The following is a 25,526-nucleotide window of genomic DNA, read 5'->3' as shown; positions in this document are numbered from 1 at the left end:
TTCTTTTCCTTAAGCCGAAATTTAAGAACAAAGAGAGTAATAATGAAATCTCAAGTTCAGCAGAACATGAAGCTTTGAGCAATCAAGAGACGACGTTTGTTTTATGTAACTTGAATGTCATTTGAGTTGAAAGCCATAAAATAAGAGGAAACAAAGCAGTTTTCTTAAAATTCCTGGATAAAAAAAAATATGAGAAAGTTTATCTAACAATCAATAATGTAAGGCACTTGGATTTTAGTGGCTTGTGAAGCAAATGATAAAAGCCCTTTGCTGGCAAATCTTTTTGACCTTGACCACAACAACTCATTTATAAAAGTAATGATGACCAAAATTCCTTGAGTTGTGATAATAGTTGAAAAAGCGAATCTTTTAATGTTAAGATAACTTGAAATGCAAAAGAAAAAAGAAAAACAACAAAAAAAAAACCTTCAGAAAAATATTTGTTCTATATTTCTCAGTTTATCTGGTGTTTCCTATCCTCAAAAACTTATGATATTTATTTGATCCTTTATCAAATATTTTTTTTCCTCCCAAGTGGCCCTAAGATGAAAGAATTCCATCCATCATGTATGTACTGAGATGAACAGAAGAGATGCTCAAACCTTAAAGACTTCCAGCTCCTCCAGAATGAGCTCACCCCTGGCAGAGCTGTTAGAGGGAAGAACCACCACCTTCTGCACAGTGCCTCGATCTAAACCAAAGGAAAACAAAACAAAACAATGAGATGCAGGAAAGAAAGACATTTAAACGTAAGACCACTGACTTAGCATTTAGAATATTATTTATGTAATTACTGAGTCATCAAAAAGAGGCTGTATATATTGAGCCATCCAAACAAATCTCATTTATGTAAATGAATATTGAAATTGACTCAAAATGAACCAATATGGACATCTGATATTCTGTACATATTTGGTATAGTCATAGCTATGAGAAAGAAGAGAATGCCCAAATGCCTTATTAAATCAAAAGTTCTATTTCTGAACCAAGTGTGTATTTTTCAAATATTAACACATAATTTTAAGTTTGGCCTTTAAGAATATTACTTAAATCTCTTATATGACTTTATAAACTTTATAAAGTGACACTCCCATGTTTTGTTAACCTTGACACATAATGATTTATCTGAGAAAAAAGATTATTATAAATGAGTTATTATGATAATATTATGAACAATAGTCCTAGAAATTTACATTTAATCTATAGTTGTGAGATATTTCAGACACACACAATTCAAAATAATTTTCAGAGCAGAAACGTAACTGTGGTCTCATATCAGATGTGGACACCTATTCATAGAATAATTCTACTATTTTCACACATACACAAATTCAGGTAATGTTTTTGGATATTCTTAAAAATCAGGGGAAAATATGAAATTAGATGGTTCAAATAAACTTAAGCAAATAAAAAATTTACTCATAGTTCCAATGAGATTGCCAAAAATAGACATGCCCAATAAATGTAATACATACAGAAAATGTTACTTATGTCAATATTTTTAGTTAAGATAGTTTCATACATCACATATAATTTTCTACTTCTAAGCATAAAATTTTGCCACACTAACAATCACATACATTTTAGGTTTAAAGGAAACTAGTTGAGATTCAGCAATGTGCGGTTAAAGCAAATTTGTAAATTATTTGATAAAGTAAGAATAGATTTCCTCACCAAAATATGTTTCTATTATAATAATTAATGAGCTCTAGCTTAAGTATCAAGTCATTATTTTTAACTATGAGTGTGTAACTATGGGTATCTAATTTAGAAAGATGAATTATCATCAACAGATATTGGAACATTTCTAAATTCTGTTGAGAAATGTCAATAAGAGTTCATTTGAGGGGCGCCTGGGTGGCTCAGTCAGTTAAGCAATGGACTCTTGATTTCCACTCAGGTCATGATCTCGGGGTCCTGAGATGAAGCCCCAATCAGATCTCCACCATGGACATGGAACCTGCTTGCAATCCCGCCCCCCCACTCCCAGAAAGAGTTCATTTGAACTGAGTCTTACAAGGCTAAATTTATAACTAGGAGCCATTTTGTGATAAACACCATAATTTCCAAATCCCACATCTGAAACTGGCCTGTATTCCACAAGCAGAACTATCTCTGACATAAAAGATCCCATTTGAGGGGACCCTGGGTGGTTCAGTCAGTTAAGCAACAGACACTTGATTTCTGCTCAGGTCATGATCTCGTGGTCCTGAGATGGAGCCCCACTCAGGTTCTATGCTGGTCATGGAGACTTCTTAGGATTCTCTCATCCTTTCCCCCTGCCCCTACCCCCGACCCATCTCAATTGCTCTAAAAAAAGAAAAAAAAAATCCTATTTCACATTTACATTTTCTATCTTACCAGCCTAATTGAAAGATTCAAAATAATTTTTTTTTAAGTAACTTCTATACCCAACGTGGGGCTCAAACTCACAACCACAAGATCAAGAGTCAGATGGTCTTCTAACTGAACCAGTCAGGTGTCCCTCAAAATAATTCTTAATATAAAAAAGAAACTCTACTTTATAGTGTTATCAGCTAAAAAATTAAAACCCACTAAAAAATAAAATGTACAGAAGAACAAGATAAAGGGATTTTGCCAGAACAACCCCCGAATCCTGTAAGGATACAAATTATGTGTGCCTGATCTTAGAAGTTTCAAACTATATTCTGTAATTTAAAATTCATTTCTTATGCCATATTCAAAGATAAATAAAAATCTCAAAGCCTTGAAAGCTCTAGGTATAACTAAAATGCTTTGAAATTTCTCTGTTTTACTGATCAGCTTCCTTAGAATCAGCCCTGATAACAATTTGTACTATTTTTCTTGGAAGATAAGTAATGCATGTATAAGTTTGAAGGGAAAACACATTTGGGGATCTTGTGCAGAGACATGTCACAATTAAAATGGATGAATGTGGTTGCAGGTGTCTCCCAGTTTCTATTAACAATTCATCACCAAGAACCTTGGAAACTTCTGAGGGAATAAAATATACCAAAATCCCTAAAATGAAAGCTTTGAAATTATAGTAGCTTGGGCAGGATTTGTGTAGTATTGTGTATGTGTGTTTGAGTGCATGCATGTATGTGTGTGTGTGTGTGTGTAGGAGAGAGAGAGTGTGTAAAGAATGAGGGTGTAAAAACCATCCTTATTTTAGGTCATAAACATTATACTCTTTTTTCTTTTTTTTTTTTTTAAGAGGTCACAACAGAGTTTTATGGTTCCCTGCTGCAGTTTGTAAGGATCACTGTCATTCTCTGTCACAACAGTGACCCTCTTTCTTGAGCAAAGACTGAGCAGAAACTGTATATAACCATAGTCCCAAATAAAACTTCAAGAAAGGGAATCTTGACTACAGGGATTCCCAAAGATAAAACTATCAGCTTTGAGAAAAATTAAGTATTCTGAAATGAGATAACTGGCTCCTGTTTTTAACCTAAGGTTTTAACTTAACTATGTGAGCAATATTTTACACAAATCATTATTTCTTTTGAAAGAAGCCACAACAAACACACTTTATGCATGCCATTTATAAAATATTACCCCAAATGCAGCTATAAAAATGGGCTAATAAAAAGATAATGAAATATTTGCTTTTGACTCATTTGCAATAAAAGCGAAAACACCACTTTTATATATTGCTTGTCTTCCTATTCGAGTTATTTTTTGTTTTGCTGGTAATGATGAGTAGATTCCCTTTTATTTTATGACCCTTAAAGTTAAAAATATATTCTTATACCAAGTAGAACTGAATGTCAATTTATCTGAAACTCTTGCAAAAATATAAGTAACTTTAAGTATTGGTAACATTTCTAGTTGAAAATCAAGTTTAGGAGCGCCTGGGTGGCTCAGTGGGTTAAAGCCTCTGCCTTCAGCTCAGGTCATGATCTCAGGGTCCAGGGATAGAGCCCCGCAATCCGGCTCTCTGCTCAGCAGGGAGCCTGCTTCCTCCTCTCTGCCTGTTTCTCTGCCTTCTTGTGATCTCTGTCTGTCATATAAATAAATAAAATCTTAAAAAAAAGAAAATCAAGTTTAAATAAAATCATAGAAATGCAAGATCCCCAGAGAGAAACACATAATTATTGAATGCCTACTATGTGCCTCGTTCTATCATAAAAATGTATTATTTAATTCTGACTTTTAAGAAAATAGATATCCATTTTAATCCCTTTACTTTTCCATGTGTAGGCATGGACTGGTACTTTATGAGCTAGTATTTCTGCAGAGTTCTTCATTATGCTGGTTCAATTTTCATCATTGCATTACAAATGAATATATTTGTTCTTTTTAGAATTCCACATATTAAAGTTTTTATATGAATAAATTAGAATAGTCATTCAAATGTGTGGATTCAAATATGAATATAATAGTTTTAAATCTTTGTGGAGTTGTTAGTCATCAGTTTTAACAATGGTTAATTTAGGTTTTATGAGACCTTGAATTTATGTAATTTGGGAAGCCTTTTTTAGGGGAAATAATTCATAAATACAAAAACAGAGTGGTGTCTTCTCCCAAACAATTGCAAATGAGGAACTCTCAATTTTGTGCCAAGACCACCTCTAATAATTAGACTAGTTTCCTGGAAAAAAAAAAAAAAGAAAATCGTTTATAAAACTGGACAACATATTCTTTATATTGAAGAATCTCTATTGAACAAATCTCATCTATAATATCACTACAATTTTATTGCCCAAGATCATCTTTCACAAGTCAGCAAAAGGTTGAAAAATGTCTTCTTCAGTTAAATCTACCTCTCTGTTGCTTTTATTGATTGGTCTTTCTTCTATAGCATGAAGAATATACTCAGTCTTCTTTTTACATCCATCTATATTTATCTTCATAATCTCTTCCTGTGGTCTAAGCATCAGCACTCTCTTCAAGTGTATTTATTAAAATTCAAAACCAAACCCTTTTGCCTGCCCAGCTCTGGACACTGCACTGTTTGGCATTATCCTATTTAAAATGTGAACAGAATTGTAGATGGTTATGCTGTTATTTTACCAAATGACAGACCTCACTGAAACTGGACTATTTAAAAGGCACAGCAATAGTTCTAGGTAGTTGACCTCGTACATGTCAGAATGGCTAAAATCAAAAACACAAGAAACAAGTGTTGGCAAGCACATGGAAAAAAACAAACCCTCGTGTAGTTGGCGGGAATGCAAACTGATGCAGTCACTGTGGAAAATAGTAGGGAGGTTTCCCAAAAAGTTAAAAATAAAACCACCCTATGATCCAGCAATCACACTACTGGGCATTTATCCAAAAAATACAAAAACACTAATTCAAAGAGATACATCCACCCCTGTGTTTATCACAGCATTGTTTATAATAGCCCAATTATGGAAGCAGCCCAAGTGTCCATCCACTGATGAGTGGATAAAGATGAGGTGGTGTGTATATACAATGGAATATTATTCAGCCATAAAAGGGAATGAAATCTTGCCATGTGCGACCACATAGATGGAGCTAGAGAGTATGACTCTAAGCAAAACATGTCAGTCAAAGACAAGTACTGCATGATTTCACTCATATGGGGAATTTAAGAAACAAAACAAATGAGCAAAGGGGGAAAAAAAGGAGAAAGACAAACCAAAAAAACAAACTCTTCATTATAGAGAGCAAACTGATGGCTACCAGAGGGGAGATGGGCACAGGGATAGTTGAAAGAGGGGATGGGAATTAAAAAGAACATACTTATCATGACGAGCACCACTCTGAGTAATGCACAGAATTACTGAATACTATACTATATTGTACATCTGGGACTAATATAACCCTGTATGTTAGCTATGCTGGAGTTAAAATTAAAAGCTTACTGAAAAAATATGGTTCTAGTAATAGATCAACAACTTAGGTCAGGATCTCTAGTCCTTGGGGCCGCAGAAACAAATATCCTAACTCTAGTGTACACCATTTACAAGGCTCTACTCTGGATGTCTTTATATTTCTTTCTTTTTTTTTTTTTTTGTCTTTATATTTCTGCTTTTGTTATAAACTGCCCGATTCCCACAAACTCCAGTTCAGAGTCTTAAGACATAGGTTTAACCTGGCCCAATCTAATCATGGCTAAGGCACAGCATAAACTAGGACTTGGAGACCAGTCAGTCACCAGTCTGTAAGTGTCATTTCAATCAGTTGACAGAGCCAATTACAGTTTGCTGCAGCTCCCTAAGCCGGCCCATGCTAATAGAATAGTTATTCTCAAAATGCAGTCATGGTGGACACGTATAGCTTCGTTTCCAAGACATACAAATCCTTCAGTTCCCCATATAGAAAATACTTCTGAGGTATCCCTGGGTTGTATCATTCACTACTAAGTAATTAAGTTGACTTGCATTGTCTCCCACCCATCTTCACTCACTGATTCAACAAGGAATTACTGAGTGCCTTCAGTGTGCAGGCACTGTATCTGGTATGGATGCAAAAATAAATAGGCACAGCCCTCAAAAGAGTTGACAGTCTAAAATTTGTGGTTTTTTGAGTAGTGTTTTCCCATTAAAATGTTAGTCATTGAAAGATACACATTCCGGAATGTCCATAAAACTCCCAATTACTTATGTCTACCTAAAGCAATCTCTGTACCTTTTAGTTTTGAGGATGATAATGTAGTTACCAAATGTCTTCTTTCTGACGGTAGTGAGACTGGCATTCCTTGAACGTACTCAAAACATGAATCCTTTTTATTGTTTTGTAGAATTGGGGGTATTGCATTTATCTCCTTGGGATAAGCTCCATTCCTACAATATATTTACAGTGAAGCAAAGTATCCTTCTTTCTCCCCCAAGCCTCAGTTTGCTTGAGTGTAAATATACATAATAATTACCCTATTGTAATGATATCTGTTCCTAAGGCTTACCCAGAATCACACCCCCTTCTTTGGGTCATAACACCCTGAGACAATACGCACTTAAGGAATGTGTCTCTCTTTTCCAGCTCCAGGGAGATGCCATGACTTAGGCCTGTCCAATAAGTGTATCCCTTTGCCCTGGTGATTCATGCAAGAATGGGCCCAGAAACAAGTCAGGACTCAGGCTTCCCTGGGAATTAGGTATTTGGGAGTCTCTTTTTTTCTGAGATCAAGGTGATTAAAGACTTGTAAATCTGGAGGTGCAAATCTGGAGGTGTGGGGCCGTCCTTCCTACCACATGCAGAGACTCCCTTTGAGAATAAATAACACAGGGCGCCTGTGTGGCTCAGTGGGTTAAGCCACTGCCTTTGGCTCGGGTCATGATCTCAGGGTCCTGGGATCGAGTCCCACATCGGGCTCTCTGCTCAGCGGGGAGCCTGCTTCCCTCTCTCTCTCTCTCTCTGCCTGCCTCTCTGCCTACTTGTGATCTCTGCCTGTCAAATAAATAAAATTAAAAAAAAAAAAAAAAGAGAATAAATAACACAGAGGAAAGCAGAGCTGAAAGACAGTGAGATAAATTCCTGACAACATCATTTTTGTACAAATTCAGCTATGTCTGAGGCTGCCTCCTGCATTTCCCAGTTGAACATACACACAGAACGTTATTTTTATAAAACTAGATTAAGAAGGTGTGTCCTCACTTTCAGTAGAAAGAGTTCTGACAAATAAAAACTAGATGAATAATGTGTGGAATTTGCTTAGCTTAATGTCTGGTACATAGTATACCTTCAATAAATACAAGTTTGTTTTTGTTTTTTTTTTATTTATAGCTTAACCACCTACAAAAATTTTGACATTACTGGAATCATCTTTTTTCTGAACTCCAATTTTCTCATCTACAAGATATAGAAAATAGTCATATCTTGAGCATATTGAAGCACTGTGTCATGAACCAAGCAGGACAAATAATTTGCATGATATAAACCTATATGCAAAGATAACACAGTTGACTCACCAACCCACATTAGTCACTTTTATTTTCTTTTGTTTCATTGAATCATTAAAGAAAATTCCCCAGAAAGCTTCTTTCCTTCCTTTTACATTTTAGACCACCTAGGATTTTTTTTTTTTTTCTAATTCAAGGAATCACAGCAATACTATCCTTAAACCTTTCCACTGTCTCCAGACAAAAGAATGATCTGAATTTATAGCAAGTAAATGTTGGCTGCCTCAAACAGGTGATCAAACATAGCTCATCACCCACCAGTTCATTGGAATAGTCATTTGTGTTATCTATCAGCTGAGTTTCACTTAAACTACAATCCTTAGGGTGTTTCACTGAAAGTTGCTGTACCAAACTGTCTGCTTCACTGGTCACCTGAAGACTTGGGGGAACACCGCCTCCTTAATCAGTTCTCCTGTCAGAGCCCTTCCCCCACTGCTAATCTGTAAAGATTTTCTAGTCAGGGTTGGCTTTGTGGTGTTAAGACCTGTGTAATCACACAAGTTCCCATAGTCAGAGGTCCATGCTTGGTTTCATGTTCTGTGGTTACCTCCTGGAAGTTCATAATAACTTTAAGCATTTTCAATTTGTACCAGACTCTGCAAATTACGTAGTCAACCTGATTCTAAGTTTTGGCAATTTCTACTATCTAAGGAGCAGTCTTACTCAATTTCGTCAAGACAAACATACAAATCACAAAGTCATATACTCAACACATTCTTCTTTCTCCTCTGTCTTCACGTCAACCTAAGCAGCACTAAGTATGACTTCCATGGCAAATTATTGCAGGAAAATCAGTAGTAGTATTTATTCATAAAATTAGTATTATAAAAGATAAAATCAGTATATTTATTAAATGACAATTCTTCCTTCATCTTGATTTTCTGAGCCAATTTATTAAAGTAAAGAAACATAATTAAAATGGAAAAAAAAAAAAAAAACCACAAACCAAAAACCCCTGCAAGAACTCTGCATGACAAATGAAAGCTTTATAGATAAACAAGGGACGGATGGCTGGACATCCTACATGATAAGTTTCTAAAAGTAGATCTTACCAGTTGGTTGCCTTGTTTCATGTTAGTTAAAATATGTATTCAAAATAGATTTCTTCCTGTTAGTTTATCAAACTGCACATATGAGCTACATTCTCTTAAAAGTTTTTTTTTTTAGAAATTTGAGAACCAAACTGAATCATAAATTTATAATCTTTATTAATAGTTTACCAAATGTACCTTTAAAAGGCAGCAATTCTATTTATGAATGTTCTCCTTTTAAAAACAACAACAACAACAAAAGAAACTTTTCTAAAGTAGGTCACCACAGTTTCTCACACTATGCAGAACTTTTCACACTAAATAGATAATTTAAGTGCCCTGATGTCGACAACTTTTGGCGGCACCCCTTAGGGCAGTTAGAGCCCCATTTGTCCATCAAAGTCATCTCAATGTCTCTATTTGAGGGGAGGCCCTTAGGAAGGCAGTATCAACAAGTGCTATCTATTTAGGATCTCCTGAAGTGTGATGGTGTTAAAAAGTTTGTAGGATCAAGTCAATTTGGATAGTACTAGGTTTACCTAGGTTAAAGAGGTTTCTTTGCTATTTGCTGAAGAACCTTTTAGAGTTGTTGAAATACTTTTCTGCTTTGTGAAGAAAATATAGAATTCAACGACTTTCATGTTTATTTCCTGATACCATTAATTTCATTTCACTCCCAAGGACCTACCATCCATGTCCATTTAGAGGCTGTGTTCTATTGAACAAATAGTTTCTCAAAATGTGGTATTCAAACTTTCACTCAAAACCACCTAGGGAGTTTCCTAGACAATTTGGGTGTTGGTTCCCATGTCAGACCACAAACTTAAAATTCTTAGAAGGGTTAATTTTAAAGAAACTTTACAGAAGAAATATGTATCTCCTCATACATTTGAGTATTGCAGAAGATGAACAATACAATTCTTTGTAAACTGTATTGTGTCTTGGTAGTAGTCTGTATTTGTCAAAGAACAAACTCAAAATTAGTTTTTTTTAATGTCTATTAATTTTAAATTTTTCTTTCTGCTTAAATTTAGCTAAAATAATATATTTTCTACTAATATATAAAATCAGTGACTTATTTGGAATGTACTAAAATACTCTGGGAGATTCTCCAAGCAAAACTGTAATAAAAAGTTTCAGACATTTTGAAAATTATATAATTATATATGTAAATATATATATGATTTGTATATAAGCAGTGTATTTATGAAAAAGTACCTATATTTTTAAAGTGTATATATATATGAAATTATAAAAATACCCACTTAATCTGCAAATCTTAAAATAATGACAAAACCTAGAGTTGACATGGACATAAACAAACTGCTGCTTTCAAACACTTGGTGGAAAGTGCATTCCAAAACATCTTTCTGGAGGGCAATGTGGCAGTTGGCCATGATGAGGTAGCTAATACCTGAACAGTCTTCCTGCAGTAAACAACTATAAAACTGACAAACTACATGAGGTAATTCTTTCTAGGTAAGGGATAATAGCACATGACTAAAAGAAGAAAAACTCACAGGATAATCTACATGATCATCCCAACTTTCAATTGTTTGGGAACAATTTCCCAAAAGAGATGTAAAGACTCCAAGTAGCGCATGGTGGTCTCACTGAGATGAGGAGACAGATGTGAGAATCCGGGACAACAGAAGCAAATTAATTCTGTGTCACAGGGCATCAGAGAGAGAAAGCTGTGCAGAAAAGAGGTTCCAGAAGAAGTCCAGGTGGAACTCTCCTGTGAGTCTGCTGCTGATTCCTGGGATATTTATTTGCAGAGCAGGACTACCCAGGGCTTAACCAATTACAGTTACTAATGGGAGAATGGGATAGATAAATGATAGTTTCAGCAGTTCTAGGGAAGAGCAATCCTAGGTGAAGTGGGAGTTCTGGCTCAACCAGAGTACACACATCTCGTTCACATGTTGTTAAAACTTCTGGCATACAGCTGTCATGAAAAGCCTGAGCCTATAAGAGTGCCACATTTTAGAGTAAGAATTAACTTTAGGGCTGTCCTAACAAAACTTGTAATCAAGACCAGATAAGACATATGAGGGGTTTGGAGTTTGAGTTCCTGCCAAATTAGAGTGACTTACCTTGAACAGAAGATTTTTAACAAAGAGTAAGACAAGTCTGAACATATTATACATGATTGTCCAATAACTGCCTGCTATAACAAGAATGAACACTCTTCAGGGGAAGATAACAGAACATAAAGCCAAGATATTATCTGTAATATCCAGTATTCAATAACAACAAAAATTATTATACATGGAGAGAAAGAGATTGTGAGAAAATGTGGCTAATAATCAAGAAGAAAAGGGAGTTCACATGATCCAGATGTTAAACTTTGCAAGTGAAAACTTTAAAGTAGCTATTATAGCTACATAAATATGTTGAAAATATTGAAGAGAAATTCAGAAATGAGAGGAAGACATGGTCTTACTGAATTAATAGATAGAAAAACTCAGCAAAGAAATAAAAATTATATAAAACTAAATGGACAGATGACAACTATAGTATAATAACTAAAATAAAATTTCAACTCGATAGACTTAGTAGATGACTAGGGTTGAAAGAAGAGAGTCCATGACTTGAAGCCAGATCAACAGAAATCACCTACTTGCAAAAAATACTGAACAAAGTGAATAGAATCTTTCAGGCATGTGTGATATTATCAAATAGGCTAATATATGTGCAAGTAGAGCTCTGAAAGGAGAACAGGGAGAGATTGGAGAAGAAACATACGAGAAGAAATAACGGCTGAAAATTTTCCAAATTTGATGAAAAATATTATATTGCACATCTAGGCATGCAATAAGACCCAAGCTGAAGAGAGACAAAAAAAAAAGCCACCCCAGGCACATTATATTTAAACTGTTGACAACAAAAGCTATAGAAAACAAACTTAGGGGGGAAAAAAAAACACACCAGAAAATAGAGAACAAGGGCTATCATTACTGATGACATTTTATTAGAAATAATGGAGGCCAGAAGATAATGGGATGACACTTAATTGCCGAAAGGAAAAAACAAACAAACAAACAAACAATAAAAAGGAGTTAACCAAGCATTCCAAAGCCAGTGAAAATATTCTTTAAAATGAAGATGAAATCAGCCATTCTTTAGATAAATAAAATCTGGGAAAAGTTATCTCCTACAGATCTCCTGTATTTGAAGAAATGCTGAAGACCGTATTTTAGTCTAAATGGAAATAATGCAAAATGGAAACTCAGGTTTATAGGAAGAACAAAGAGAACCAGATATGACCCTCTTCCTTGCTGTCCTGATTGAGGTGCAAATATCTTTTCGAATGTTAACAGGACAATAGTTCATAGAAGAACAAAACTGATTCCTGCTCCCTGCTAAGGAGAATAGAGCCCAAGACTCCAAAGAAAGAAGCTAGAGCCCTAGTCAAACCTCATCTAAAGCTACCCTACCACTGTTTTTCAGCTCTGTGAACCAATAAATCTCTACTAACAAGCAAACAATATTTCTTAGGACTCTTAAGGGCCAGTAAAATAAATACCCCTCTCTCCCTCAAAAAGCCAAGCACAGCCATTTGTGATATCTTAAGGAGTGAAAAGATAATCAGTATTTATAGCATGATTCCTCTATATCAGCATGAGATTGTAAGGACCTGTTTAGCTGGAGGCTTCCATCAAGGTTAAAACAATAACGCTGTTTAACCCTTAAACTATCCCTGCTCCCCTTCTTCCAGGGGACTTACTTAAAAACAAGTCCCGGAAACCAGCCCCAGGTAACAAAGCCCAGATACAAGGGTGGGTCAGGCCAGGTGGAGACATCTGCTCAGTGGGGGGATGCATACTATCTCCCTCGCTACCAAGGAGTATGGACCCCGCCCTTTGAGAGCGTTTTGGGTGCCAATTCTAACCAAGGTGATAGGCTGGGTCAAAGGTCTACTATAGCGTAAATTGTAATTCAGTTGGTTACCTAGCATCACTGTGCAGCTTTCTCTGTGTGTTACAATTTCTTTGGCCACCTGTGCGTGGCCAGGCCCAACCGCATGGCCTTTGCCCTTAAAAGCTAGTCTGTCAAACAGAGAAGGGTCGCCCTCTCTGTAAGAGGCGCGGTCCTGGCCGGTCAGTTGGTTTCTTGATGCTTGGCGTGAAATAAAGCTTTGCTTGACCTTCACTTTTTATCAGTCTCGCTCCTTTAATCATGGACCCATTTTTGGGGGGCATAACAGAGATTACACTCTATTTTTAATGGAGGCCCATTATCTTTTTTCTGCAAGTCTAATTTAAAAAAAAAAAATTTGTTTTGTTTTTTTTTGTGTTTTAAGGTCCTTTGGTGGTAAAATCTGTCCTGACTTGAACTAATTTGGTCCCAAAACCTGACCTGCACTTACTTAAGGTTACTTACGGTTTTTTATTTATTATACTTGGTTTGAAGATTTCTGTCTCACTGCAGAAATAGCACTAGGTATTTCACTGGGTGTGGTCCAAGGTTCTGCAAGCCACTTTACCTAATATACAGGCACAAATTACCTTTTTCTATTCAAATACTTTCAAAGGCTGAGATACATTTGGTTTCAAATAGGGAATATAAACCAAGATGGCTTTTCTTTCTTTTTTCTTTTTTTGTTCATCTCTTTCTTGATTAAAAAAAATAGCATAGGTAAGTTGAGCAGTTAAAAAATAATTTCAGAGATATAATTAGGTAAAGCTGTAGACTTAAACTATGTTCCAGTTACTAAAATGATAAAGGAGAATGTAAATATTCCAAAGCAGACCTAAGTAGAGCTGCTCTAGTAATTCAGGATACTGCTCCTGAGATCACCTAATATCAGTTACATTAGAAGGGATACGACCAGTTTGCACTGTTCACCCACAGGCTGAACACTGTGTAACTGAGCTCTTGGAGGGTTGTCTTTTTGCAATGAGCTCACAGGAGTGGGTAAGCCTTACTGGTAACAACCCCCTTAATGGCAGTTCCTGCTTCACTATTGAAAAAGAACATACACCGGCTTCCAACAAGCTGCTTAGTGTCCTCTCTTTCCACTGTATCCATTCTGGTTTTACACTTGTAACTGGGGTTAATTTGAGCAAACCTACCTGTTGTAATCCTTTTTATTTCTCTATAAAATGTGGATATACCTTATATACTTGACAAGGCTGTTCAAGATCAAAGGAGAGAGCCAGTGTGAACTTCCCCTGTAAACTCTACAGAGAATGTAACTAATTTTACCCTCCATGGCCTGAAATTATCTTTCTTTATTCCCACTCTTTGTTTCATGTTATTTACTTTTCTCATATACCAGTGTTTTTACTCTTATCTATAATTTTGAGACATAAGAAATGCTTCCTACGTGACCAGCAGATTTACCTACCACCTGGAGTTAGGGTTTTTTCTCGCTCTGCTTTTTCTAATGTAGCGTACTCAAAGGTAATACTGAAATAATTATATGCCTGTTTCCTTCCACAAGGATATTAAGTCTATGAGAGGAGAGGCATTTTTGTATTTTGTCCATTGCTTATGCCTAGTGAATAGGATAGCATCAGGATTCATAATAGGAATTCAAGGATATTTATGTGTGTACATATATATTTGTATATTTGTATTCATAGACATACATGATTGGTTTCAATAAATATATATCTACTATGTGGATACAAGTACCTGCTGAATATTTACTGACTTCTAGGCAGTAACTTCAGGGTTTTATATATATCATCTCATTCAATCTTTGAAATATGTTCAAAAAGTAGATACGATTACGGCTACGGTTTAGAGACGCTATATAATTTGCTTGAGGTCATTACAAGGACAAGAGATAGAGGACAGGATTTAAACCTACATCCTTTGAAATCAAAGCCTGTTCCTTAATTCTTAGTCTAGAATCATCCAAGTGACCTGGGACACAAAGGCAGACAGAAATGCAGATAAAAATTAAATTAAATGTCCTTATAACCTGCAGCCCTTTGACAAATACTTGAGATTATAAAGTTCCTCCAGGAAACCCGCACTGGTTTTTAAGTTTAATGCTTTGTTTGAGGGAAAACAACCTTAGCCTGACAATAGCAAGACCTCCATGATCCCAGAATCTTCTTTAGCATATGAAAGTCCTTTAGGAATTTCCCTTAGCTTTACTTCCTCCAACCCTAAAGTATAGAATCAGCTGCCCCTCCCAATCCTGAGGCAGCGCTCCTTCTGCTCACAGGTTCTGTCCCTGTGTTTTAATAAAACCACATTTTTGCATGGAAGACGTCTCAAGAATTCTTTCTTGGCCAGCGGCTGCAGACCCCAACAACAGTACTCAAATCAACAACAAAAAAACCCAACCAACCAACCAAACAAACAAAAACATGTCAGAAGAATAACTTATTATACTTGTTGTAACAAGTTGTTCTGTGTTTAACAAGGTTTTAGAAAAATCCCAACCAAAATTAGATTTGGTCATTATGAGGAAAATCTCTGGAGATTCTCATTTGCCATATCATGCTGCCGTATGTTGATCTACAGTATCACGGGTACATGTGTGCTCACATACATTACTGCTGGTTCAAGGGCCAGAATTACACATTTAGGTAGTTGATTGAAAAGTAGTGTTCTGGGGCAAAGCTGAAAGAGAAATCTTAATGCCAACAATTTTATGAAATTAGCAGTTCTGTAAGAAGTACTAAATCACCAGTTTTGGCTAGGTTGAGGCTTACCATAAAACCAGAAAGCAGAAAAATGTACCATTTTTTAAAAAATTTGACTTACTTATTCCACTAAGGTGTGTGGTCTCATGAAAAATACTTGCTATAGCCAATGTATCAAAATATGTTTAATAAGTTACCAATATAATATGCTTGCTTGTTCTGATTCTAGAAACTAATATTCTTTGTGAGGGTTAGAAAAATAAAAATTGTCCTTTAGTATTAGACCATGTGATAACCCAACAACATCTGCTTTTATTATAGTTTCCTAGTGATACAACTAAAGAATACTGAAGTAGGGTCTCAGAAATCACTAAAATTAACATTTGAGGATGTTGTCAACTGCTAAAACATACACATCACATTTTAGTATCTCTATTGCATTACATCACGAGTAATTCATTTACATTTAACTTAAAGCAAATAAGACTTACTTTGAACAATGCAGGTGTACCTTCTATGTACACCTAAATTTCCAACTAAATTTCCAAAGATGCAAAATGGGGGCTAACTCTTTCTATTTAACCCTTCAACATCTGGGGAAAGAATTACTCATCCGAGAGTAATAAAATTTATAGTCATTAATTAACCTACTTTCCTGCACCGTTTGGACTGGAAGATAGGCCGTTTCGTATTCATTGTCAAAGTTTAAACTGCTTATGGATGCTCTGTGACCTGGAGCACAAACCTAAATTTCTGGGTGCTCAGGTACAGAGAGGAGCTTTCCCCTCTTCATTGGGTCATCTCTCAAGCTATTGTTTACTTGCCCTGCTAACCTCTCCCTACTTCCTCCTGTCCACATTTCATTCTTTTCAACTGGAATGGCCATTCCCCTCTCAAACCTTGCTAGTATGAAAGGAGATAGGGTAATGTGGAAAGGAATGGATGCTTAGGTCCCTCAGACACAGCCCAGCTGCACCTCTGATGCTCTCCACTACAGCTTCTTTCCTGACGGCTGCTCTCTTTGTTCCAGGCCGCCATTATGCTACTTCCTCCTCTTTGCTTAACTCTCATGATTGCTCCTTCTCCATTTCCTTGGTAAACTCTCTTTATTTTCCTAAGTTTAAATGAGCTCCCCAGAGTTAAATTCTTATCTGAATAGGCTCCTAGCGGGGCCTCTGGAATTGTCATGGATTCAGCTAACACCTATATTGCTGTGACTACCGTATCTACATCTCTAGCACAGCCCTCTCTGCTGAAGTATATTTCCAACAACACTCTCTGACTGATTCTTCTGATGGTCCACCAAATCTTTAACTCAGCATGGGACTGACTTGGGTTTGAATTTAATTACTGTTTCCAACGGCATCACAACCCTAGGAAAGTCATTTAACCTCTCAAAGCTTCAGTTAACGTAACTATAAAATGAGGGTACTAACTCATAGGGTCATTGTGAGATTTTGATAAGGTAATGTATTTTCAGTGATGAACTCAGTCTCTGATGGAGAACAGGTCACAGGAAAGTGTAGGTGTGCCGTTCAAAAAGGAATTCATTACTTTCCAAATCTGGTTGGTGATTCCATACTCCCTTGACCAGTGAATAGTACATCTTCCCATCTATTTGCCAAGTTACAATAAACACTCTATTATAGTCTATAAAACACTCTAAACACAGTTTTCACTGTTCCACCTTTCCCAAATCAATCAGTTACCATAAAGTCCTTACCTCTTCCAAAATATCTCTTAAATCCAGTAATCCTTCTCAACCTTCAACTTCTAACACCTGTCTTAATTTACGCTCTCATCCTCTCTTGCCTATAATAAGAAGTCTCCTACCTGGTTTCCTTTTCTCTGTCTAAATGCATGCTCCACATGCTTGCCAAAGTGATTTATTTACTATGTTTACAGGCAGCAGCTGATCCACTCTTAGGTGCCCCTACTGATCATGTCTTTGTATATCCTCTCCCCTTGAGTGTAGGTGGAATGTGTGTGTTACTTCCAACCAAGGGAAAAATGCTAAATTGATAGCATGTCAATCCCATGACTATGCCACATTATATGAAACCCCACTTTAGCAGACTGAAGGGAAAGCCTGCTAATTTGGAAGGAGCAAACAACTAGGATTTGAATGACGAACAGAGATCCACGTGTGAAGGAATAGCTATGGCCTCATTTCTGCATCAAAACAAAGAATTTAATTTTTTCCAAAAATCATGTGAGTTTGGAAGAGACGCTGGAACTCCAGAAAGCAATGCAGCCTGGCTTACATCTTGCAGACTTGTGAAACCCTGAGCAGAGACTCCAGCTAAGTGTTCATCTACAGAAACTGAAATAACAAGTGTGTATAGTTTTAGGCCACTAATCTTTTGGTAATTTGCTAAGCAGCATCAGAAAGCTATCTCAAATGTGCATCAGGCAGCCACTTCCTTCCTGGACTCTACAGATCCTTACATTACAGATCTTAACACACAGATCTTAACATAACAGATCTTAACAAATCTCCTCATCACAAGGTCTATAACAAAGTCTGCCATGTAAGGTGACAAATCCACAGGTTCCAGATACCAAAATGGAATCTTTGGGGGGTTATTATTCTACCTGCTACAGGACTGAAAGCAGAAAATAGCATACAACTAAGTAAAACATTTATGACTTTAGTACCACAGAATCACCTCAGAAAATCCAATTTCAAATTTTTTTATTCCAATTTATACTGTATTTCATATTCTAAAATGAAACCTTTCTTTCCATTTTCTACAAAAATTAGATTCTTCTCCATTCAATAAAAAATGACAAAAACAAAAACTTGTAAAGCTGGCTTTCCACAGAAACCACCCCCACAACTGAGACCTAGCTATAGACCTCCTTTGGGTAATCACATTAAGAAGGCTTGGCCTTACTGAGTCTAAGGCTGTGAATTCTTCTCCTAGAGACAAAAGCTGCCAAGTCTGCCTCAGAGGAACTTGGCAGCACATTAAGAACAAAAACATAGGGTGGTTATTTCTTCTTAATACACAGACAAAAGATTTTAATTGCCTTTATGCTAGGATATTTTTTTATATCATTTATGACTAAAGGGTTAAATAAAGGCAACATACAAGAATGAGGTTTGGCTATAGTTGTTTTCAGGTCATCTAGGAAAATATCAGTGATTAAATAGTAAAAGAGTCAGTGTCACAGAGCAAATCATCACCATCTCTCCTGTTGAGAGGCACTGTCTCCTTTCATGATATTCTGAAATCTTCCAAATACATCAATTGAATATGCAGAATCCATTTTAATTAAGTAATAGAACCATGCCAAAGAGATTTGCATGTGTTTTTGGTGAGTTTGTAAGACATACTGAAGACAGATATAAGCCCCATTAAAAATAAAATTGGAAATGCACAAAGATTTACTGATATATCAAAAATAAAGGAGAAAACCTACTCCATTTTTACAACCTCTCCTCTCCCCCAAAATATAATCTCCTTCCTTCCTGAATATATGGTAACTGACATGAAAAGATATCAGATTCACAGGTTAAATTCTACCAGAGTTGAGTTAATTCACACACAAATCCAGTCTGTTTCAAGTCTTTTCTGTCACCTTGTAATATATCTTGTTCATGTGTAAGACTTGGTGACAACATGTGGGTGGCAAAAGCAAGTGATGTCACTCAAACAAAACAATCTGATGCTGATGTTGAGTGTCAGCATGTCAATGACATCGTCCTGACTTAGATGGATAAGGCATTTATTTCCCAGTCAAGTGAGAAAATATAGATGAAATTATCTTAACTTCATAAAAGGTAAATAATATAAAGTGGTGATGGTCAATGAGGTAGTAATATGAAGAGAATAAATGCTCGGGGTGTAAAAAGAGTAAGAGTTGATATTCTAGTTGTATCGTACACCAAATATCTACGTGAACTTAACTCATCTGAGCTTCTGTCCAAACATGATGGAGGATAAGTACAAATTATTCTCTCATTCGTTCAAATAATATCTGTTGACTGGCAACTCTGAGTGATGCACTATTCTAAGTACGGAAGATATAGCAATAGCAATGAATAAATCCAACAAATGTGCTGCCCACCCCACCCCCCCACCCCCGCCCCGTGGAGTATGCATGCTCACAGTTCTCACAGAGTAATGATAAGGGCCAGATGAGAGTCAATAACACGTCTGGCAAAGGGAAGTACTGTAAATAAATGTAATTAGCATCATTATAATAGAAATAAGATATTTCAAAAATGTGAAAAAGTATACTTTTTGCATAATAAGAATTCTGAATAAACAAATGGGTTATTCAGGTAAACTAAGAACACTAAAATTTACGCAATCATTACATGAGATTTTGTATGTTGTCTTTAAAAGAATATCTCTGAAGAGTAGCTTAAAGAAAAAAAAATCTGCTTTTTGGCATAAAAATTTTCAGCAATTGGCCATGTATGTATTTTTAATAAGCTCTCTTTTGGAAGTAAATTTTAAATGAGAACATTATCTCTGGATTAGCAATCACTCTATGGGCTGGGTTCCTTTCTTTCTCTCTCTCTCCCTCTCTCCACATATACCCCTTTTGCTAGTCTTCTACACGAATCAAGCAGTCATCACACCATGATTTATCTTCTCCTGTCAATTCAGCCATCATTCCACTCTGTTCCATTAGTTTTTCCTGCTGTGAAAATCCCAGTAGAATCCTTGGTAAACTCTCAGAAGTTTCCAGATTCCGCTTTGGAAAGCAGTGAACCACAATGTTATTAAAAACCAGTGACTTATAAAGGGATTTGTTCCTTCCTCCTAAGCAAAGGGGAAGTCTAGACATTATCCTCAGAGTGACATTCAGGCCCAGCTTCCATCTGATGGGAGTCTTTTCTGAGCTCAAAAGCACTGACTGCTCCAGCTATTAAATTTTACATGGAGTATTTTAGGGAGCCCTTTAAAAATCAAAATGCCTGGCTCTGCGGTTCACTAAGTGTGCCATTCCAAGAGATGTGACTGCCAAAACTGCGTCGTTATTATGAAGGTAGTTATCCTGTAATGCTGCAAGGCAAACATATTAAGGCTTTAGTCACATATGTGGCACACACTTCAAAACTCCACACTTTCAAAGGACTTACTGAAGCCAACATTCCAACTTAGTACTCATCCAGTGAAACGGAAGCTAATAAGAAGCATGCAACAGTACATACTATATAAGAACTTTGGCAGAGCACCACATGTATCGACCTTACATTAAAAAATCATAATGGCATTAAACCATTCCAATGATCCAATGGAATTAAATCATCCCAAACCGCTAACACCCATTCACAAGAAAACTATCGTTCTTTCATCAGAAACCGCATGTCATTCTGATTCATATATAGTGCTAAAAATATGAATTTGATAGAATGTGTCTAAACCTGACCCGGACACTTAAATATTTTCATAACTCCAGAGGCAAAAGGAAAACAGGCAAAAATGTCTTCACTGTGCAACACAGTCAGCTCTGAACAAATGGCCTGGATGTAAGCAGTAGGTAGCAAAGTTAAAATAGAAACGTTAATCCTATGAGAGCTCTGGCCTGCTGTTTTACAGCCTTTCCTAAAGATTAAGAAAAAAAGGAGGCAGGGGAGTGAGGATCACACAAATACCCAGCACTAATACCAAGCACAGCACCAATACCAAGAACTAAAAACACAAAACAAAGCAACACACACTACAAAACATCAGCAAATGCTACCGAATAAAACGAAACACTGACTGGAAAATACATTTTTTGTTTTTCAACATGAGATCTTTTTTAGAGGGTCATAGCAGGAATGAATGGGAATGTAATTAAGTTAATTTCTAGTTTAAGTTTTAATAGAACAGCAGAATATTTTTTACTCAAGATAAAAGGAGAAATATTTATTTTGGGCAACATTATGAATTCCTGTTTATATCTACATATTAGAAAATAGCTTCTTCAAGAAGTCTTCATTTTTCTAAAATTATCCAACTATCAGACAAAACAACGTCAGCAAACTTTTTTCTCTAAAAGGCCAAGTAACAAATATTTTAGACTCTGGGAGCTAAACAGTCTCTGTGGCAATTACTCAACCTGGCACTGTAGCACAAAAGCAGCCCCAGACAAAATGTAAAAGAATGAATGTGGCCATATTCTAATAAAACTTTATTTATGGATATGATAATCTCCAAATCTTGTTATTTTCAGTGCTCATGAAATATTGTTCGTTTTTTCCCCAATCATTTAAAAGTATAAAACAACATTCTTAGCTTATGTACCATACATGCAGTGAGCTAGATTTGGTCCAGGTTGTAGTTTGCTAACTCCTAGGTTGGACATTAATAATGCAAACTCTAGGAAATAAAACATAAGAAGACAAAGCTCAGATTATCTTTCTTTCTTCCCTTCTTTCTTCTCTTTCATCTTCCTTACTTCCCCCTTTTCTTTTATTTATTTATTATCTATCTATCTATGTATCATCTGTCTACCTTTGCATCTGGCAATGCACAAAGTATAAGGAAATAGTACCGGGAGAGTGGAGGGTCAGACTACCAGCCTCTTAAATTCAGCTGGTCTAACAGTCCACTGTAAGGGGCTAACTATAATGGTTTGCAGGCATTGGGCCTATGTAACTACCGTGGAGATTCTGAGCACTACAGAACTGTTCATAATATTCAAAGTGAATACAGTTACATGACATCTTATTTGCGTTCCAATTAGCTGTCATGTAAGTTGTTTGTTTTATTTTTTTATTTTTATTTTACTTACTTTTTGTTGTTCTTTTTTGTTTGTTTTTTAATGACATCTTCTTTGACAACTAATGTCTTCATTGAATTCTTATGATATTTCCAAATGGTAAAGAGAGAAGGAAGTGATGAGAGAAGCTTGCCTCATGGCAAGGGCTGGAACATTATTATTTACTTATAACAGCTGAAAAGCTGTTTTTAACTGTACAGGGAAGCTTCCCTAATGAGTGCCAGATTCCTCTGGCAGTGAGGAATTTGGTAACACCATGACATATTATGCCCTTCTTAAGACATTTAGATACATAGTGCTAAGAAATTCTTGGGAGCGGTGACCTGTAATTCTCCCAAGCTCCATTTCAGAAAAGGCAATTCTATTCACTTTTAGTAGCTAATAAGCACAGGGAACCCTCTTTTGAAGAAATTTCACCAGCAATACAAGAACTACTTGGGCAGCAAATATTTTATACCAATATACTGGCTGTTAGAGTTTCAGGTAAACGGAAATCCCTGCTTTTAAATTCTTGTACAGTCTGATATGACCATGAGGATAAGATTCAATGGTTCAGTTAGTTAGCGTCTCTTCACAAAGATGCTGTTGGTGGGGGGATTGTCATAGTATGTACTTTCCTATTAGAATCGAGTCTTTCAGAGACTCATGTGGCTTTGTAAGCAGTCATTAAGGAAGCTTCCCAGTACAGTTAAAAACATATGCCTAAATACTGTTTTTCAAAATGACACAAATATTTAAATACCAACACAAAAAGTCTATGTAAAGGTGCCAGATACTTATAGGGTAAGAAAAGCCAAAGAATTTATGCATAAGTATGTGTCTTACAGCCTTCTATCTGAATAAACACTGCCACACAGTTTATAAAGACTTGAAAATTCCATCCACTAAATCTACATATTTTATGCAAACCTTCATGAGACACCACGCGACGATGACATCAGAGTTCACATTTAACACAAGTTCCAAAAGGAGAAAGCAAGCAAGCAAGCAAGCAAGCTTGCTTTTTATGAGTAATATGAGATATTAGGGGAAAGTATGACTCTAAAATTACCACTTCACTTCAGGAATTTTTTTAAAAATGCAATCTCCATGCCAGATAATCCCAGCCAAGGCTAAGAGCAACTCTTCGAAGTCATCCATATGGAGGTTATATCTTTGGAGAACACAGTTTATATGCAAAATGAAGATGAGCTTTTGCAAACAGTTATGAATTCATTTCATTATATGAATAGCAATGGATATAATCATGATTTTCAATTCATCTTGACAAAAATTTATTGAGCTTACCAGACATGGTGATATGCCTACAGAGAAATTACATATCATGAAGAAATTGAATGTTGAAAGGAGCATGTAGTAAAAATACATAATATGGGAGACTGGATTAAGCACTGGTTCTAAAGTCTTGGGAGTGCATAAACTGAGTCTGAAGCATGATGTTTGAAATATTAAGGAGTTCACAAATTTTGTTACCTAAAAGTAAGATGTAAATCAACAACACAGATGTTAGCAGGGATGTGGAGAAAAAGGAACACTCAGAGCACTGTTAGGTGAGAATGCACTCTGATGCAACCACTGTGGAAAACAATGTGATGTTTCCTCAAAAAGTTAAAAATAGAACACCTTATGATCTAACAATTGCACTAGAGGGTATTTACCAAAAGAATATAAAAACACTAATTCAAAGGAATATATGCACCGCTATATTTATAGCAACATTATTCACAATAGCCAAGATATGGAAGCAGCCCAACTGTGCATTGATTTATGAATGGATAGAGAAGAGATGGTACATATACCATGGAATATTACTCAGCTATCAAAAAGGATGTAATCCTGCCATTTGCAATGATGTGTATGGAGCTAGGGTATAACGCTAGGTGAAGTAAGTCAGACAGAGAAAGACAAATACCATATAATTTCACTCATATGTGGAATGTAAGAAACAAAACAAAAAAGCAAATGAACGAGAGAGAGAGAGAATCAAAGCAAGAAATAGACGTTTAGTTATAGAGAATAATCTGATGGTTACCAGTGGAGAGGTTGGTGGGGGACGGGGATTAAAGTATGCACTTGTGATGAGCACAGGGTGATGTGTGGAAGTATTGAGTCACTCTGTTATACACCTGAAACTAACACCGTTAACTAACTGGAATTAAAATAAAAACTTTGAAAAAATGTTTTAAATAGTAAAATAAAATACAAAAAAAACAAGTAAGATGTAAATGCAAATATTGAATTCAGGAAATGACAACAATTAGGGATGTGGGATTTGTTTGTACATCACAGATAATTAAAACCAAATAAATAGGTGAGATGGCCAAAGAATATGTAAAAACAGGAGGGCTGTGGACAGAATCTCAGGGGATACCTATGCTGACAAGCAGGAGGAAGCTGGGCTGATGAGAGAAACTGAGAAGGAAATTACATTACTTGTGTCTGAAGCAACAGGTAAAGAGCGATTCTACACTACCAAACGATGCAAAGAGGAGATGGAGGTATCTCAGCGGTTAAAGGTCATTGGATTTTCTTATGATGAGGACATTGAAGACCTTGGCAAAATCAGCAGGCTAGCAGAGGGTGAGCAATGGGTCAAGGTGTAGTTGAGTTCTGTATCCTGGTGTAAGGTTTCTAGGCCAAGGATACAGTAGAGAAATGAACAAATAAAGCCAGTAAGAATATAGCTGATAAAGAAAGGTCTTGGAAATGGCAGGAAAAGATAAAACTGAGAACACACTAGAGAATGGTTAGTCTGGGAAGGAAGGATTATTTCTCAGGTGTGGGGCAAGCAAAGAGAGGATCAGTGAAAACACCAATTTGTCCAAGTGTAAAGAGGATACCAAGGAGTACACGTCAGCAAATTCTCAACCTCAGACCAATACAAGCTGAAATTATGGGAGTGAGAGATTCAGGTCTGGGGTTTTAAGGAAGACCAAAATAAGAATTTCATAAGAAAGGTACACTTTGAAATTACTATTTAGCCAAGAAGAAATATCCACATCTTAAATTGATTGAGGTCTGAGTGCAATTCATTTCTTAGCTCAGAATACCTGTTGCACGACTGCAAATCTTATAATGAGGTTTACAGACACATCTTATATCTCTTTCTTAAGCTAGTAGAGCTTTAATTTCATAAAGTAGTTCTGATTAAGCCGCTTCCTTCAGCTCAGGTCATGATCTCAGGGTCTGGGGATTGAGCCCTGCATTGGGCTCTCTGCTCAGCAGGGAGCCTGCTTCCCTCTCTCTCTCTCTCTCTGCCTGCCTCTGCCTACTTGTGATCTCTGTCTGTCAAATAAATAAATAAA

The 25,526-nt window shown here is 36.2% G+C and overlaps 1 protein-coding gene across 1 annotated transcript in view; it reads right to left on the bottom strand.

Moving 5' to 3' along the window:
- Nucleotides 1-25,526, bottom strand: part of SEMA3C (semaphorin 3C) — a 171,169-nt gene that overhangs the window by 23,680 nt on the left and 121,963 nt on the right. The window contains exon 13 of the mRNA XM_082692640.1: nt 603-691. Within this exon, the coding sequence (XP_082548766.1) occupies nt 603-691 (89 nt within the window). The remainder of the gene's footprint in view (nt 1-602; nt 692-25,526) is intronic.

Source organism: Mustela nivalis (assembly GCF_964662115.1).
Source record: "Mustela nivalis genome assembly, chromosome: 12".
Classification (NCBI taxonomy): Eukaryota; Metazoa; Chordata; class Mammalia; order Carnivora; family Mustelidae; genus Mustela; species Mustela nivalis.
The sequence above is the reverse complement of the archived record's forward strand: the minus strand, read 5'-3'. Positions and strand labels throughout refer to the sequence as shown.